General features: G+C 32.3%; 1 protein-coding gene across 6 annotated transcripts in view; it reads right to left on the bottom strand.

The window, feature by feature from the left end:
- Positions 1-18,135, bottom strand: part of EPHA5 (EPH receptor A5) — a 341,721-nt gene that overhangs the window by 31,920 nt on the left and 291,666 nt on the right. For all 6 annotated transcript variants that reach the window (XM_035004891.1, XM_035004894.1, XM_035004893.1 and 3 more), the window contains 3 exons: positions 9,724-9,791; positions 8,275-8,400; positions 5,239-5,424 (listed from right to left, as the gene is read on the bottom strand). In XM_035004891.1, the coding sequence (XP_034860782.1) occupies positions 5,239-5,424; positions 8,275-8,400; positions 9,724-9,791 (380 nt within the window). The remainder of the gene's footprint in view (positions 1-5,238; positions 5,425-8,274; positions 8,401-9,723; positions 9,792-18,135) is intronic.

The following is an 18,135-nucleotide window of genomic DNA, read 5'->3' as shown; positions in this document are numbered from 1 at the left end:
ATCTGTAAAATAAGAACAAATACTAGTGTCTAAACAATAGCATTATTGTGCAGATTAAAGGAGATATTAAAGAGAATTAAGCTTAGTAAATTCTTAAAGTAATGTTAATGATTAGTAGCAGTAATAACTGTTACATGCAAGATCTTGTGAAAAGATTCTCAAGCAATTTCTTTCATATGAATTTTATTTTTTTCTAAACACCCATGGTTTCATAGAATAAGGTTTTAAAAATAAAATATAAACTATATATCACTCTAACTAGTTTTAAATGTTTACATAAGTGTATTTAGTCATTCACCCATTTAATATCATTTATGTCTTTTTTTTAAATTACCTAATGTCTGGCCCTATGATGGAGTCTATGGGGGGCTATAAACATATATCAGTTTCAAGAAGCTCATTTTGTAGTAAGGAAGATAAAATGTGTAGAGGGATAACTATGATATCATGCATAGCAAGACAAAGTGCAGAGAAATGCAACTAGAGTGTATAGGATTGTCTCTGGCTGAGAATTTACTCATTCAACAGACATATGAATTGCTACACATGCTGAGCCCTGATCTAGGAACACAGGTGAGCAAGACAAGAAAAACCTCTGCTCTTTGAGGCTTAAATTCAAATGTAGAACGAGGAATAGCTCTTTTACTGAGCTATTCAACATTATTTAGTGGTTCCTGTATGCAAGGCAGGCACTGAGAATAGAAAGAAAAATGAAGATAAATGACACTGATCTCATGGAGAAAGCCACATCTGAATTAATCTTGAAGGTCTAGTAGAGCCGAGGAAAGTGGAGAGGACATTCTAGGGCTGAATGAAGTATTTTGAAGGGGTAGAACAAGAACTCGATAGAGTTTTTCTGGAAAGGAAATAGTGAAATGTGAGGTTATAGCCAAAATTATATGGGGTTAAGCATCAAAGTACATATATTTTGCTTCATTTGTTTGCTTGTTTGGTGATGAAGCATCAGAGGAAAGCAGTGATTTAGTAAAATCTACCTTGGGACAATATGTATGGAATGGGCTAATGTAAGAAAAGGCAAAAGTGGGAAGGCTAGTTTGAAGATTGTCAGAAATATCCCTGGATAATATATAATAAGAGGCTGTAAAATGGAAGTGACTTTATAAGATAGAATGAAATACTCTATTTGAAAGGTAATTGCAAATTTATTTAATAAGTCAGAATTGTCTGACAATTTAAACAATCAGTTGTCATTGAATGTGCTATCTCCTCAGACATAGAAATAAAAAGAAATAGGGAGAGATTCCTCTAATGTTCTTCTAATATTTTGCTTAAATTTATTAATTTTACAAAAGAACTCAATTTATTTGTACATGATCCTAGATTAAGAAATATAACTATGAATCATTTTAAGACTCAATAGAAGTATTCCTTTAGTCAGTTTTGATAATAATTTCCACAAGTGGGGAAAGATAAATCTTAAAGAACTGAAGATACTGCAATGGGAAAATTATTTTTCCTATTTTTACTTTAATCTTGAATCTCTTCAAATAGTAAAAGTTGGCACTGTATATATTACATTAAAGTACCTTGCATTGCGAATGAGTCAATTAAGCCAGGACCTGTGGGTTTTTTACAGCATTTGTCATGAAGTCTCTCTAGAATATGTAACTATTTCTGATATGCGCTGTTTAACAACACATCACAGAAGGAATTTGAATTCGGGCCCATGTTTCTGGCACATAGGGCAGTGATACGAGAAAGATGAAGGTTCACAACGGCACCACCCATAGGATTACGACTTCAGACTCCCTACCTCAGCTTCAATCAGAAAAATCACGAGATTTAGTTGCCCTTATGTCTCATTATCTGTGTGCTGCAGGTTGAGAATAATTGTTGAATAAATTAGCATCAGATCAGAGAGCATGAAATTAAGGACACAAATAAAGTGAGTTGCAACATGGTAAATTAAAAACAAGCTGAAGACTTCCTGGGCTGAACATCAAGAGGTACATTTATTAAGGGGAAATGCAGTTTGAGTTCGCATAGAACAAAAAATAGGACAGAAATATTTTAAATATTTTCAATTTGCTTTATGTATATGTGTAGTTTCATGGCAGCAACATCAAATAGAATATTTGATTAGGAGATTGGAAATTTCAAATTTGTATTCCCAACTGCAGTACTGTTTTTTTAGACTAAAATTTACAAAATTTAGATATGATCACTTGTTGATAAAGGTTTCAAGTGCATATAAAATATATGACAAATTTAGTTGACTTAATATGAGAAATTCAGTTGTCTTAGTTTGTCTCAGTCAGGACCCATTCACATTAAACAAGTTCTATAATAAATCAGGAGTTTATAAAAGTCAGTGAATATTCATTGTGATAATTCTGGGGTGTTGTCCACTAGTATCTGATGCATTCACTTAGATGAAAATAAATATTTATTCACTACTTTAATTACCTGCAGTTTTATTCACACATACACACATATACACAGATATAGCTTAATTTAATCTGCACAACCATCTTACAAGTTAGGTATGATTTCCTCCTTTTTTGGTGATATTGAGACTCAAAATGTTTAACTGACCATGCAGTTTGGGTTAACTTTAGGTATAATAGGCTTACATAAATATTTAGGACACTGCCTTTGTCTTCAAGGAGCAGACTTTTTTTTTTTTTTTTTAGCTAAGGAGTTTAAAATATATGCAAAAGGGACAAAATTAAATGAAAGATTTGAATAAAAGTTTTGGCCAAAGGAAAGATCATTACAGACAACTGCAAAAATCTGTACTTTGACACAGGGTTCAAAAGAAGAAGGGATTATTTTAGGGTGAAGTGATGAGGGATTGTTTCATGAATGTGATGTGATTTGAACAGAGTTTTGAAGGAACTGAAAAGGTAGTGAATAGGAGGGTGTAAGTTTCAGAGGAAGAGGAAATGTAGGTAGGTCAAAATATCAAGCATGTTAAAATGGACTAAAAAACAATGCATGTGAAGGAGCTCAGAGCACAGGAAGAGATAAAACAGGAAAGTAATAACTATATATTGTTTTAGTACCTATTCTTTGCCATGTCCATTCTAAACTTTACCTGTATTAATTCATGTCCCCTTCCCAACATCACTATCTATTCTTAATCCACGTGACTGGTGAAGAAACTGCATTTCTGAATGTTTAACTAACTTGTTCAAAGTCACATAGCTTATGGCAGAACCAAAATTACAATACTGTCTTCCATAATAATAATAGTGATCTGGCACTGTTCTCAACATTACATCTGAACTCATTACAGAAGGTAAACTGGCTGCCTACAGAGCTTCACATTTACCCTGGGTAATAAGAAGTATGGTCAGAGTTTATTTGAGGAAGTTAAATTTTTTGGAGGACGCCATATTACGGATGAGATGAAGAAATCAAATGAATCAAATATTTGCCCACTATTATTACATGACTATAATTAAGAACTATGTTTTATATTATATAGTATTCATTACTGCATAGGAAATAACAGTAATCAATTATTGTTATAATTCTTGTTCCTATAGTATCTAGCACCACAAGTTATCACTAATGTCCTTTTAAGACCTTCCTTTCAGATGAAATGTAGTCACGTTCAAATTCTGATTTCATTTTATTATACCAGTGACCATCTTTTTCACATCATATTCTTATCTCAAACATTCTGCTCTTTTATTATTGGGTATAATTTTTGTAAAATATTTTAATTTCTTACATTACTAAAAAAACATATATTTCCTTGTTCTCTACCTTTCTTTCTATTGTCCCTGCCTCTCACCTTTCTTTAGGAACTTATTTGTTCTGATAACACTTAAGGATGTCCTCCTTGTTCCAGCAATACCCTCTTTGGGTTACTGTCAAGGGGGTAATAAAGTATGCAACTGGAGGAATAAACACATCTAAGTTTTGAAAAAAAAACCCATGTCTGCAGGTTATTTTATTCCTATGCTACATTCCTCTATGAGAATTCTTACTGGAAATGTGTATCTCTTTGGAAGGTGGGAAAAAACAATCTAGCAACATAAGCTGATTCAAAAGTTCAGCCAATCAACATGATACTTTTGCTGTGATCTGTTTTAGGGCTTTTAAGGGGCAACTACCTTCTCATCTGTGACTTGTGAATAAATCATGATTTGGGAATTAATTTGTTATATACCAGGCAAATATTTTGACTTGCTTCTTTTGTCTATATTGTGAAAAAGTTGTGTTTTTATTGTTACTATTTTGTTTTCCATATTTAAAAGCTAAATAAGTGGGTATTCAATCTACTTATGTCAATAAGTGGCATAAATGGATATCTAATCATTTGAAATGACTTAGTAGATTGATGGCATTTATTGAATACATATTGCTGGTATGCATATTTGGCATATATAATTTAAAATTTGATTAATAGCAACTAGAAGGTGAATAGATGATTGAAAGCAAGTCTAAAGAATGTCCCTTGCTAAATTTTTAGATGATTTAGAAAATGGTGAGTAGATTATGAAGACAAAGGAAGGAATGAGAATACATAGAAATGTCAAAGAAAAAATGAATTTAAATAAAGACCTCAGTCATGTGACCCAAAAATACTTTATTGGATGACTGAAAAATTACGTGAACTCTTTATGTTAGGAAGCTCGTCACATAGTCACATTTATAAGACATAAATACAAATTTAAAAAAGATGTGAAAATCCAGATATTTTTGAGTAAAAATTAAATTTTCTTTAAGAAAATAATTAATCTCAAGGAATTTTTCCAGTCTTCTGTGACTGCTTTCCCTAAAATTATTAAAATATCTCAATTAAAAAATGATTAAAAGAAATACATCTGTCTATAAAGACCAGTTTAAAAGGTAGCAGGACACATATGATTATAGTGATCCTATTAAATGTTAAACTTCAATGCCTCAGTCAAAACGTTGAAGTTAATATTTTATTAGGATAAAAGTGAAAGAGCCAGAAGAAAAAAAAAAAATGTTGATACCTTTACTGCTTCTTTTATCTGGATACATTTTCTCTGGCAGTGAATTCATTGTAAATGAGTAAATACATATGTTTTGAAACACTAAATAGAAATTCAGGTTCTATTAAAGATTAGCTTGGACAAGAATTTACTAAAATACAAGGCAATTATTACTAATATTAAAGAAAATTTTAATAACATTACTGTGGCTACTTTTCTTTTTATCCTGAAATTAATAATAACCTATTAGAAGACACTCAGATTTTCATGATACACACACACATATAATTTCTACTGTACTTACTTTTGGTCACAACACCTTCTAAGTGAATGATGTTAGGATGATCAAACTGCCCCATGATACTTGCTTCACCCAGGAAATCTCGGCGTTGCTTTTCTGTGTAGCCTACTTTCAGGGTTTTGATTGCCACAGGTAATTCTCTTTTTCCTGGAAGTTTCAAACGTCCACTACAAACTTCACCAAATTCACCTTGTCATAAAGATGGAAAAACACACAAACTCATTTCAATCCTTACTCTAATAATATGCTAAAGTCCTCCTAGAATACTAAGGTTTAGACAAAACATTATTAAAAGGCGAGTCCAAACTTCATTATCAGTAGTAAGAGAATAAGTGGTGTTTGGGGGAAAAAGTGTCTATATGTGATCATAAAACACTCTAGGGGCTTTTAGCTTCATCCATCTCACCTACAAAAACCTTAATGAAAACATTAGAAAGAAATTAAATGCAACTGATTGAAACTCTACAGGGGTGGTTCAATATCCACAAATCAATCAACATGATACACCACATTAATAAAAGAAAGGATAAGAACTATATGATCCAGTCGATAGATGCAGAAAAAGCATTGGACAAAATATGGCATCCTTTCCTGATACAAACCCTCAACAAAATAGGGATAGATGGAACATACCTCAACATCATAAGGCCATATACGAAAGACCCACAGCTAATATATCCTCAATGGGGAAATGGATGTCCACTCTCACCATTACTATTTAACACTGTACTGGAAGTCTTAGCCTCAACAATCAGACAACAAAAAAGAAAGGCAAGGAAGATGTCAAACTTCCATTATTTTCAGATGACATGATACTCTATAAACAACCCAAAAGACTCCACCAAAAAATTCCTAGAACTCATACATGAATTCAACAAAGTTGCAGGATATAAAATCAATGTGCAGAAATCCATTGCATATCTATACACCAATAACAAAGCAGCAGAAAAAGAAATCAAAGAACCAATCCCATTTGCAATTGCATCAAAAACAATAAGATACCTAGGAATAAATCTAACTAAAGAAGTAAAAGATCTGTATTCTAATAACTACAGAACACTTATGAAAGAAAGTTAAGAGGACACAAAGAAATCGAAAAGCATTCCATGCTCATGGATTGGAAGAACAAATATTGTTAAAATGTCTACACTACCCAAAGCAATCTGCAGATTTATTGCAATCCTTATCACAATACCAAAAAAATTTTTCACAGAACTAGAACAAATAATCCTAAAATTTGTATGGAACCACAGAAGACCTAGAATAGCCAAAGCAATTCTGAAAAAGAAAAACAACTGGAGGCATCACATTTCCGGACTTCAAGCTATTTTACAAAGCTGTAGTGATCAAGATAGTATGGTACCTGCACAAAAACAGACACATAGATCAATGGAACAGAATAGAAAACCCAGAAATGGACTCACAACTCTATGGTCAACAATCTTTGACAAAGCAGGGAAGAATATCCAATGGAAAAAAAATAGTCTCTTCAACAAATGGTGTTGGGAAAACTTCTCAGTCACATGAAGAAGAATGAAACTGGACCGCTTTCTGATACTATACACAAAAATAAATTCAAAATGGATGAAAAATCTTCATGTGAGACAGGAAACCATCAAAGTCTTAGAGGAAAACACAGGCAGAAACCTCTTTGACTTTGGCAGGAAGAAGTTCTTACTAGACACGTCACCACAGGCAAAGGAAACAAAAGCAAAAATGAGCTATTGGGACTTCATCAAGTTAAAAAGCTTCTGCACAGCAAAAGAAACAACAAAACTAAAAGGCAGCCTATGGAATGGGAGAAGATATTTTCAATGACATATCTGATAAAGGGTTAGTACCCAAAATTTACAAAGAACTTAACAAACTCAACACCCAACAAACAAATAACCCAGTTAAGAAATGGGCAGAAGACATGAATAGACACTTTTCCAAAGAAGACATCCAGAATGGCTAATAGACACGTGAAAAGATGCTCAAAATTACTTATAATCAGGGAAATACAAATCAAAACCACAATGAGATACCACCTCACACCTCTCACGATGGCTAAAATTAACAACAGAAGAAATAACAGGTGTTGATGAGGATGCAGAGAAAGGAGAACTGTATTGCACTGTTGGTGGGAATGCAAACCGGTGCAGCCATTCTGAAGAACAGTGGCGGTTCCTCAAAATGTTAAAAATAGAACTACCCTACAATCCAGCAATTGTAATACTAGGTATTTACCCAAAGGATAAAAAAAAAAAAATACAGACTCAAACAGATTCAAAAGGATACATGCACTTTGATGTTTATAGCAGCATTATCAACGTAGCCAAACTATGGAGAGAGCCCAAATGTCCACTGACTGATGAATGGATAAAGAAGATGTAAAGGATATACATATATATATAGACAAATATATAATGGAATATTACTCAACTATCAAAAAAAATGGAATCTTGCCATTTGCAATGACATGGATGGAGCTAGAATGTATTACACTATGTAAAATAAGTCAGTCAGAGAAAGAGAAATACCATATGATCTCACTTCTATGTGGAATTTAAGAAAGAAAACAGATGAACATATGGGAAAGGGGACAAGGGGAAAAAAAGGAGAGAGGGAAACCAGCCATAAGAGACTGTCTTTTAAAAAACATTTTATTTATTTGAGAGAGAGACAGAGAGAGTAAGAGAGAGAGAACATGAGCAGGGTGAGGGGCAGAGGGAGAAGCAGACTCCCTGTTAAGCAGGGAGTCTGAAGCAGAGCTCTATCCTGGGACTCCAAGATCATGACCTGAGCCGAAGGCAGACGCTTAACTGACTGAGCCATCCATGTGTCCCGCCGTAAGAGACTCTTAACGATAGAAAGCAAACTAGATGGGAGATGAGTACTAAGGAGGGCACTTGTTAAGATGAGCACTGGGCATTGTATGTAAGTGATGGATCACTGAATTCTAATCCAGAAACAAATATTGCACTGTATATTAACTACCTAAATTTTAAATAAAAAAATAAAAATAAATAAAAGTCTGAGTTAAACACACTGTTGTACCTGCTCCAATAACTCTTTCAATGGTGATGCATGAAGCTTCTATCTCCTTGGCAAATTCATGGACAGCTTGATTGGGATCCTCATAGGTGTGTGGATCAATATAAGTTCTTACTCCTGGCAGTTTAACTGGAAAAATAAATATTCGTTAAAATATAACTGCTTGTGATGGATGAATGAAATCATAAACATTATTAACATGCAACTATGGCTTAAATCCCTAATTACTAGAAATGGCCAAGTTGCAAGGACAACCCCTCTTCTGAGTTATAGGAGTCATTTATATAGCTATGTCATTTTTATAATTTTAGAAATCTGGATTGTTGTCATGTAAAAGAAATGCATATATGACAACATATTTGAATAGATATATCTTTCAACAATAATGTTCACAGAGTCAGTCTCTGAGGCAAACTAAGATAAGCTTGTTTACTAAACTGGCCAATGAAATGCTAGTGAGTTATTTGTTGTTTTGTTATTCTGTTTCACTTAAAATGCCATCACAGATGAATTTTGGTTTTACAAAAAATAATTTAAAATAATTTTTCTGGTGCTTTGGTCCAGTATGACTGACACAGAAGTCAAAAGAAAAAGATAAATTCTACCTCTCACTCTACTCCTGTTACTACATGGCTTTATCCAAGACTCTAAGTTTCTATGAGCCTCAGTTTCATCACATTTAACGACTACCAATTTTACAAGATTTTTTTTTTTTTAAGGATAAATACCATTAAATAAGATAGGACCTATGAAAATAGATCCAATGCTTTGCAACATGAATTATGGCTTTAATTATTTGACTTTTATGGTAACAGGAGAGTGACAAAAAAGAAATTACTTTTATTTACTTAGCAAATCAACTAACACTATACTATTTATGAAAAAATGCACATATTAAAACCCCATTAATTAGACTCATTTAGGCTAATTTTTAAAGCATGTTATCAAAACTTGATTTTCTGTATTTTTAAAAAGAATAGTCTTTTTCAAATCATTGAACGAAGGTTGTTGCTACAGGATCTGCTCATGGAAATTCCTGCTATAATGCTAGAAAAAGGAGAAAAAATACTGAGAAATTTTATTTGTTTCATCTGATGTTGTTATTTAACAATAAATTTCTACTGACTGTGCTGGAAGAAATTAGAATTGGTCTGGAAATTTGGTTTGAAATGTAACAGCTTTTTATAATGATTGAAAAGGTTTTTTTTTAATAACTATAATAAAGGCGTTCTTTAAAAAATTGAATAAACCATCTAGCTGTTGTCTAGAGTCAGGCAGCAATGCCCTTTAGCCCATATGCTTTACAGGAACGTAACAGAACATTTACATTCTTTTTAAACTTTTAAACACAATATTTTGGTCAGTTATTACAAATCTCCTTGTCTGAAAATAAACAAAAATAATAATAAAATCTCTATTTTGTTTTCTCTTGATTTTTTACAATTTGCTTACTGTGCCCATTATGAAAATGCATCTTTTCCTCTTCTGGATCTTGTTTTGCTTTGCTGTAACCACACCTCCTGGAACAGAGTAAGCTACAATTAGCCATATCTCTAAGCGTTGAATCACATGAAGCCCAGAAGCATGAAATGCAATTGAAATGATTGCAGCCCTAAGTGATTTTTACACTAGTAGCATGAGAAAACACCAATCCTTCTTTTGGATGAATCATATTTCCGCCACCAGTATCTCTCAGTCTTGCCCAGATTTCACTGAGAAGTCAGAAGCCATCCAAATCCATTAAAAAAAAAAAAAAAAAAAAAAAAACTTCTCTCCACCATACACCACACTCTAGAACTTTTCTGTTTCCTTTCATTTTTTTTTTTGCCACCTCAGAAGCCTTTTTACAGAATGTATTGCCCAAAATATCTTTCTCCACTCTCCACTTAGATCACTACCAAATTTACCACAACCTGCAACCCTTCTCAGTTCAGCTCCACTCCCAAAAACTTATTCTCTCCTGTTTTACTTAACTACTTACTAATTTCAAAGTCCTTGCAACCTGCTCTTGTTACTGAAAAAATCTGTCCTTGGAGGTTCACTAATGACATAGTCACCCCATGACTTTATCTTATTTTTTAATTATTCATGATGGACTGAAATCCCTAACTACTCCTTTTGTGATGCTTCTTGCTCCTCTCTTCATTTATGTGAACTTCTCTGGTTCTCTACTGTCAATCCATTCATTTCCATCAATTTAATTAATACTTCTATTCTGCTTTAATTCTTTTGACAGTTATACTCTTGTTCCTCATAGATTTATTTTATAGGGATATTCCACTGGCATACAAACAAAATAGATGTGAAAAACCAATCAGTATATTTCTCTTTACTTTCAGTCTTGATCTGTTGACTTCTTTTCCTATTAACAACCCTGGCAAGGCCTTGGCCCCTTTGGGTACAAAGCCTTTGTCTTGTGTACTTCACAACAAATTAGTGGCCAAATCCCAAGCATTGTATAACATAAAAGTCTTAAAATTCATCTCTATTTTTTCATTAGCTCTACTGCTTCTTCAATTAAGGCTTTGTTATTTTTCATTTGGATTGCTATAAGTGCCTCTGAACTGATGTTCCTGCATTCTGTAACTATTTTCCTAAACTAGACATGGCTGTAGCCAAATTACTGTAAATAAGGTACTTTTCTACTGTGTTGTCTCCTGCAAAGTCTTCAATAAAATAAGATAAAGATTTCTAAATATAGCCCTAATGCATATTTCCTACACTATCTCTGTTAATCTTCACAGATACTGGATGATCTTCAGGTCCTAAAGATATTTCTCCATGCTTCCACACATTTATACATACTGGTTCCCACACCTAGGATATTCTTCCTAACAATTTTCAATTATCAAAGTCTAGTTCAATTTTTGCCTTCTTCATGTTTTTTTTTTTTCCTGATACCCCAACTTCATGCAATCTTTTCCCATCTGAACCTAGTAGTTTTCTGTACTCCTCTCACATTGTGATTCCCATTTTAATGCAACATAATCATTTTGTATGTCTTCTGGATCTCTTACTGTTTGTCAGTTTCATAAATGGCAGCAACTAGCATTTACCCCTAAATTTCTGCAGTGACCTAGTGCCTGTCTCAGAGTTGGCAACAAAAATATTTGTCACATTGATGAATGAATAAATGAACGAGTGAATGATATTTTGATTGCATCTACACAATGACAAGTATTTGGAGAGTTGATGAATACTAAGTTGATGAGGTACATGATAAAACATTAAAACAACTGACTCAGATGAAAACATTTAAATTATTTTTAGTGAAATTCTAAGGAAGTGAATTTACTATTCATAAGGTCTCATAACAAAATTAAGTTTATTAAAAACAAAATTTCCATTGATTTCTGCATAAAGAAAATACAGCCAAAATGACAGATTGACAAAATATTTTCATTACAAAGTTGGTTTAAAACTACTATGTGATGTAAATGAAGTGTCCAATCAACACATACAAATGATGACTATTCCTTGTTTACATATTCTATGATCTTTCTTAAATATATGTATATTTTGATATATAAATGAAACCTATTTTATTCTATATCATTTCCTAGTGTATAATTACATATATGTTATACAAAGTAGATAACACAACCTATCTTTGTGTCATTTTTGAAAGAAAAATACAATTATCTTTGTTTTATCACATTAACAAACTGGCAGTTTATTAGTAAAAGACAGCTAAGTGAAATTTGAGTAAATTTGAAATAATATACTTAATAGGCATGCTATTCTTGGGTGAGGAAAAATACACAATGGGGATTTGGTGGCTTTTCAAATTTTATTCATAACACTCAGCGGCATTTGCCATCCAAGAGTCCTTAAGACATCTTGAATCAAATCACTGCGGTGAAATGGAGAGAAAAAAAACAAATACATAAAATCATACTGAAATTATGTTTGGCCTGACATTTAAGTTATTTTAATGCACTGTTCATAATTTTTCTAGATATTACATTATCCTTTCAATCTTTAATGCATGTGTCTCTAGAGAGAAGCTATTGATACTTTTTAAAATCAATGTTCTAACTACAATTGTGTGAAATCATCCTGAGATTTCTGTTATTTAAATAATACCAACAAAAAACCTTTGTTAGAAGAATTCTAAAGAGACCTGAAAAGTATACAAGTTTTTAAAGTTTACTTCAGAAAACAAACATCCATTCTACAGCTCTCCTACCTTCAAAAGAAAAAAAAAAAAAAAGCTTTCAAACTTGTACTTCAGATAGTCTTTATTATTAAATAAGCCTCATGGATTTTTAAATTGCATGCAAATTCCTCATATGAAAATGGAAATAAAACTTTGGATCTCATCTAAAAAGTCATCTGGGAATACCTTGGTAAGGACTGGTTAACATTTTAATACCTAAGGTGAGAGTCAGGAGGGCAATAGAAAGGAGATATTTTTGACTATGGGCATCTCTGGAGCTCTATAACATATACGGATGTATGTCACATTAACATATAAAATTAAGTTCTGGAAGCCCCCAAAGCATCATTAAAACAAGCCTCAACAAGATACAGCAAGTAAAAGTGCAGCTGACAGAGACTGGCCCTCGAGCAGTGGTTCAGCCTCGCTAACAAAGCATTGCAGGATGCCTGTTCATTCAGTATCATCTTCTGTACCTGCTCCAGATGCATAATTTCAACCCATCAGACAAACAGTCAATAAATACGTCATTCTGTACGTAAATTATGCCTCCTACCTTCTGGAACCAATTTTTTTTTTTTTCCTGAATGGAAAAGAAACAGTTTCTTCATTTGGCTCCATATCACAATTTTAATGAGCTTTGATATCATTGTACTAAAAATATCTGGAGTGCTTGTAATTAAGGGAATCATCTTCTTGTCATTTATATTTATGTTCTAGAAAACAATGCTGTCTTACTGTTTAGTAGTAGAGGTGGGCATGAGAAATCGTATTAAATGTAGGCGGAATTCATATTCATTAATTAATATTTATTAAAAAGTCCTAGAGAGACACTTAATATGTAAATATAATAATGACTTTAATAGGTTATTTAGAAACCAGTCTATTTTCTCCCATACTTGTCCTAAGAATTTGGGTAACGCATCCTTGATGATACTAATTCTGATCTTAAAAACTTAGCCTCAATCATAACATCTAAATTTGTATATTTGAAATTTCCATAATACATGAAAGAGTAAACAATTATCTTTATGTATGGATGGATGTGCCAATGAGTAATTTAATTCTTGGATGTAAATTAAGAATTCGATAATAAATTAGAGTATGAATGTCAAGCCCTCCAGAGGACCAAGCAATGCATAAAATTAGTAATTTACTAAATGGCACCCTTATGGTCAATGAGGAAAGATGAGTGAAAGCAATAGCCAAAGGAGACTGTAAATCCTTGTTCAATTACAGCTTCCAAAGAATCAGAGTTTTCCATTTCTTTAGCCTACAGAAAAACACTGGAAAGAAAAAAAAAAAAAACCTTTTATTTCCCACTGAATTCTATATAAGGTGGGGAGGGGTGCAATGATGGGAGAAGAAATAGTTCTGCATTTCAATTTCTTTGAAAGAGTGAGCAGATGCAGTCCCTAGGTCAGAAATAGACACTTCTATGTTGCCTCTCTATTTTCCAGATTGATTAAGAAATGCCTTACCTATATTTTAAAGCAAAAAAAAAAAAAAAAAAAATTCAAAAGGCAACAAATAGCAGCAGAGTCGATTACGTTTTACTTATGGGAATAAAATCTTCTTGTAATTCAAACCTCTTTAAAAAGCACACTTCTCCAAATGTGCACACTCCCATATTCTTACATAATAATCACCTCAACCACTGCATAATTTAAGAATTTTATTGCAGGCGCCTGGGTGGCTCAGTTGGTTAAGCGACTGCCTTCGGCTCAGGTCATGATCCTGGAGTCCCGGAATCGAGTCCCGCATCGGGCTCCCTGCTCAGCAGGGAGTCTGCTTCTCCTTCTGACCCTCCCCCTTCTCATGCTCTCTCTCTATCTCATTCTCTCTCTCAAATAAATAAATAAATAAAATCTTTAAAAAAAATTTTTATTGCTAGCATCTTAAAAAGCATAAGTTACAGCTTCTGAGGAAATAGTTTGACTTTTAGACTTCAGGATTCTCTCCAATTAAAAGTAGTTTTAATGAAAGCTCAGTTAATTCAGCCTCATAAAATAAAGCATATGAACACAAGCTTATTAATATATCTAATGAATACTGGAAATAGATTAAGTTTTGTTTTATAGGATGATATTCTTCAATAAGAATGAGTGAAAAATGTAGTGAAATGAGATTATGGATATTTAGGCTGTATTGTTTGCAGGACCTTGACTCTCATTCATATATTCCTCATTCATATTCTAGGGTACTATGATTTTTGAGTTCCTCATAGATAGGTTTAAGTTCTACAAAAAATGATCTATTATTGTTTACTGAAAATTCTCAAGCATACTTCTCAAGAGAAATATATTCATGTTGAAAATCACACTTTCTTTGGGATATGGGAATGGAGTGATTATACCACACAAAATGAAGGCATAGCTTGCAAAGTTCCCATCTCACATTCTGTCAGGATACTAACCACTCTATGATTAAAGGGAATATGAGACACTAACTTATTTCTTATTTTATGTCTTACATACCATTTTTAATGTCCATATTCTAAAAGACAAAGAAAAAAAAAGAATACCTTTGAAATAACAGCTTCCAAAATAGTATAGTACATATGAATTGGTAAGTTTTTCATTAATGAACTCTTCAGATCATTTTAGAATTAGCAATAGGAAGACTTAAACACTTCCAAATATTCAAAGATGAATTGTAGACTTTTCAACATTGAGTTAAATTTTAATTGACTTAGAATTTTGATATAAAAACACATTTCGTAAAGTATGACATGTGAAGACCATCTCCCTGTTTTCAATAAATTTTGTTCTAATGCAAGAGTAGGTAATATCCTATTAATTTTTGAACTATTTCGTGAATATGACTATTGGATTTCTCCATTAGAGTAGGTCCACTTAATATTTTCTATAATATCTCCTACTTGAGGTTCCACAAGTATTATAAAAAGGGATTTGGGAGCAGTTCATTGTTGTATTTTACATAGCAAGCCTTCAATTGGAATTTAATATATTCTCTATATATTGTAGGCAAGCCTTACATCTGCCTACTATGAGCACTTTAAATGGGGGTCTAGAATTATAAGGGATAATTTTATATTCTATGTCTCTCTCTTAAATCTATAAAATGGAATAGTACTTCCACATACCTACCTGGCAGAAATGTGAAGATGAATGAAATAATCTCTGTTGTATATATGTAGAAATAAAAATTTGCTCACTTCAAATTTTAAGAAATGTTCACTTAATATAGAAAAAGAAAAATAGTTCATTGAAACATTAAGATAATGGTTTTTTGTTTGTTTTTGTTTTTGATTTTTAAGTAGGCTCCACACCCAGAATGGAGCCCAATGTGGGGCTTGAACTCAGGACCCTGAAATCAAGACCTAAGATCAAGACCCAAGCTGAAATCAAGAGTCAGATGCTTAACTGCCTGAGCCAACCAGGTGGCCCAAGATAATGTTTCAATATAATTTGTGATCTTTTTGGTCAGAGAAAGTTGTTTTGGTTTTATTCTTAACCTCTGCATTATGACAGAAGCTAGAGTTTTTCCCTCATATCTCTGATTAATAATATTTTTAAAAATCTCTAAAAAGTGAGGCTGATTTCCTAAAAGTCACAGGAGAGGTAAATGAATGTTTAATACCTCTGTTTTCAGAATATAGAACTCTATTTCCTTTGCCACTTGAACACTTCAGAAAAAGTAGCAAGTGATAAGAAAACACTTGAAAAGCATGAAAATTAATGAATGAAGAAAATAGTCTGACATATATTTGAATTTAAGAAATACAAGAAAAAGCTATTTGGGGACCATGGGATCTTTCAGATGGACTTATAATTAATATTATGTTATAAACATATTTTGGTTTTTGTAAACATAAACACAAATGAATATTAAGAGATAAATGTTTTTAGAAACTACACACATTAATGTTTTATTTACATTAAAAAACAATCCATTCAACACTGGATATTTATAAAAATAGATTTCTTTTGAGAAGTGAAATAATAAGTAGAATCTCAAGACAGTTATGATGGCATAAAGTCAAAGATCGCCAATAAAAAATACCTCTGCTAAAAATGTAGGCAAACTTGGCTACCTAAAATCTAGGCCTCTAGGTTTCATTCATAAATATTACAGAAATATTTTCTATTATTGGATAGATTGAAGTCAAAGAAGAAAGAATATTTAAAATATTAACATTATATATAACTGTACAGATTCCACACAAAGTGGGCAACTAGAGTGATGAAAAATAATTTTAGATCAAAGGTGGCAACATCTAATTACCAATGTCATCTTATAAATGGTACACCATACACTTGAGAAAGAATGGAGCATGGTTTTCTGGTGAGAGACATAACACAGCAAAACTCACAACTCTGGAGAATTGAAGAAGCTTTAATATAGTTGAACTGCAGGATCAAAGATTTCCACAAGGTATGTCAAGGTACTTTTAAAAGCCAGTGGGCAATTTTAATTACATTGTAATGTAATGCATTGCATTACATTAAGGTCAAAGCCAACCATACGTGAACGGTCTTTCTAGAAATGAAAAATAATGAGATTTTAAAATCTCAAAATGTCTAACAACCTTTGCTCTATAATTGTAAATATGTCTGTTCACAAATGCTGATGATAGAATGTTCCATTGGAAAATATTTTTGTGGTAATTGACTCATACTGATATGAATATGCATGAAATTAGATGACAAGATTTCAGGTCAAGATTTTTCAGTATTTTAATATTTTCAGTATTTCAGTACTGACTGTACTAGGAAAATTATTCTTCTCAGCCCTTAATTTCCACTATAAAATGTTGTTTTCCATCAATGCTTTAATCTAAACATATAGTATTTTTAACTGAAACCTCGTAGTGACTTGACATTCCATTATGAGACAGAATTTCAGAAAACATAACAATAAAAACATCTTAAGCTTCCATTCTTTCTCAGTAATAATTTTAGATAACTCTCTTACAGTTTATGTAAAATCAATTAAAATTTCTTTCTTCTGCTTTATTTTGTTTTGTTTTACTAAGAATTAATTAAAGAAATTCTGGATCTTCCATAAATTTTTCCACGAAAACTGTTAGCATTTTATTAGGCATCTAACCACATTTGTGGTTAAATCATTCATTCATTCATTCATTCATTCATTCATTCATTCATTCAGTGTGTGTGTGTGCACATGTGCACACACACACACAAATACAGTCACTGCCTCCACAATTACTAATGTTTTTTGAATAAAAATATTAGAAAAACGTTTCTGTTATCAGGTTTCCTGATGTGTTCTTTGTGAAGGAAGAATTCTGCCTTTCCACTTTTCCTCTTTTATTTATTTCCTAAACTCCCTGGAACCAACTGTATAATGGAAAAAGATACTGTTTTTATTTTATTTTATTTATTTATTTTTTATTATGTTATGTTAGTCACCATACAGTACCTCATTAGTTTCTGACGTAGTGTTCCATGATGCATTATTTGCATATAAAAGATACTATTTTTAAAATCAAGCATTTAAAATCTAGCTAAAGATCGTTTTTGCCAATACTTTCTAAGTCATGTCTTCATAAATTTTTATACTCTCCTTAAGGTTATATTTGAGATTTACTTCAAGGTAGGCCTGGATGTCGATCTTTTTTGCCAAGATGTAAATTCTGCTTATTCTACATCAGTGATGATATATCTCTTATAACAACTATACTCAAGACTCAGTAGCATGAACAATTCGGCAACTATTTT

Source organism: Mirounga leonina, unplaced genomic scaffold (assembly GCF_011800145.1).
Source record: "Mirounga leonina isolate KUSES-001 unplaced genomic scaffold, KU_Mleo_1.0 Mir_129, whole genome shotgun sequence".
NCBI lineage: Eukaryota > Metazoa > Chordata > Mammalia > Carnivora > Phocidae > Mirounga > Mirounga leonina.
Note: the sequence above shows the minus strand (reverse complement) of the source record. Positions and strands in the feature narration are given on the sequence as shown.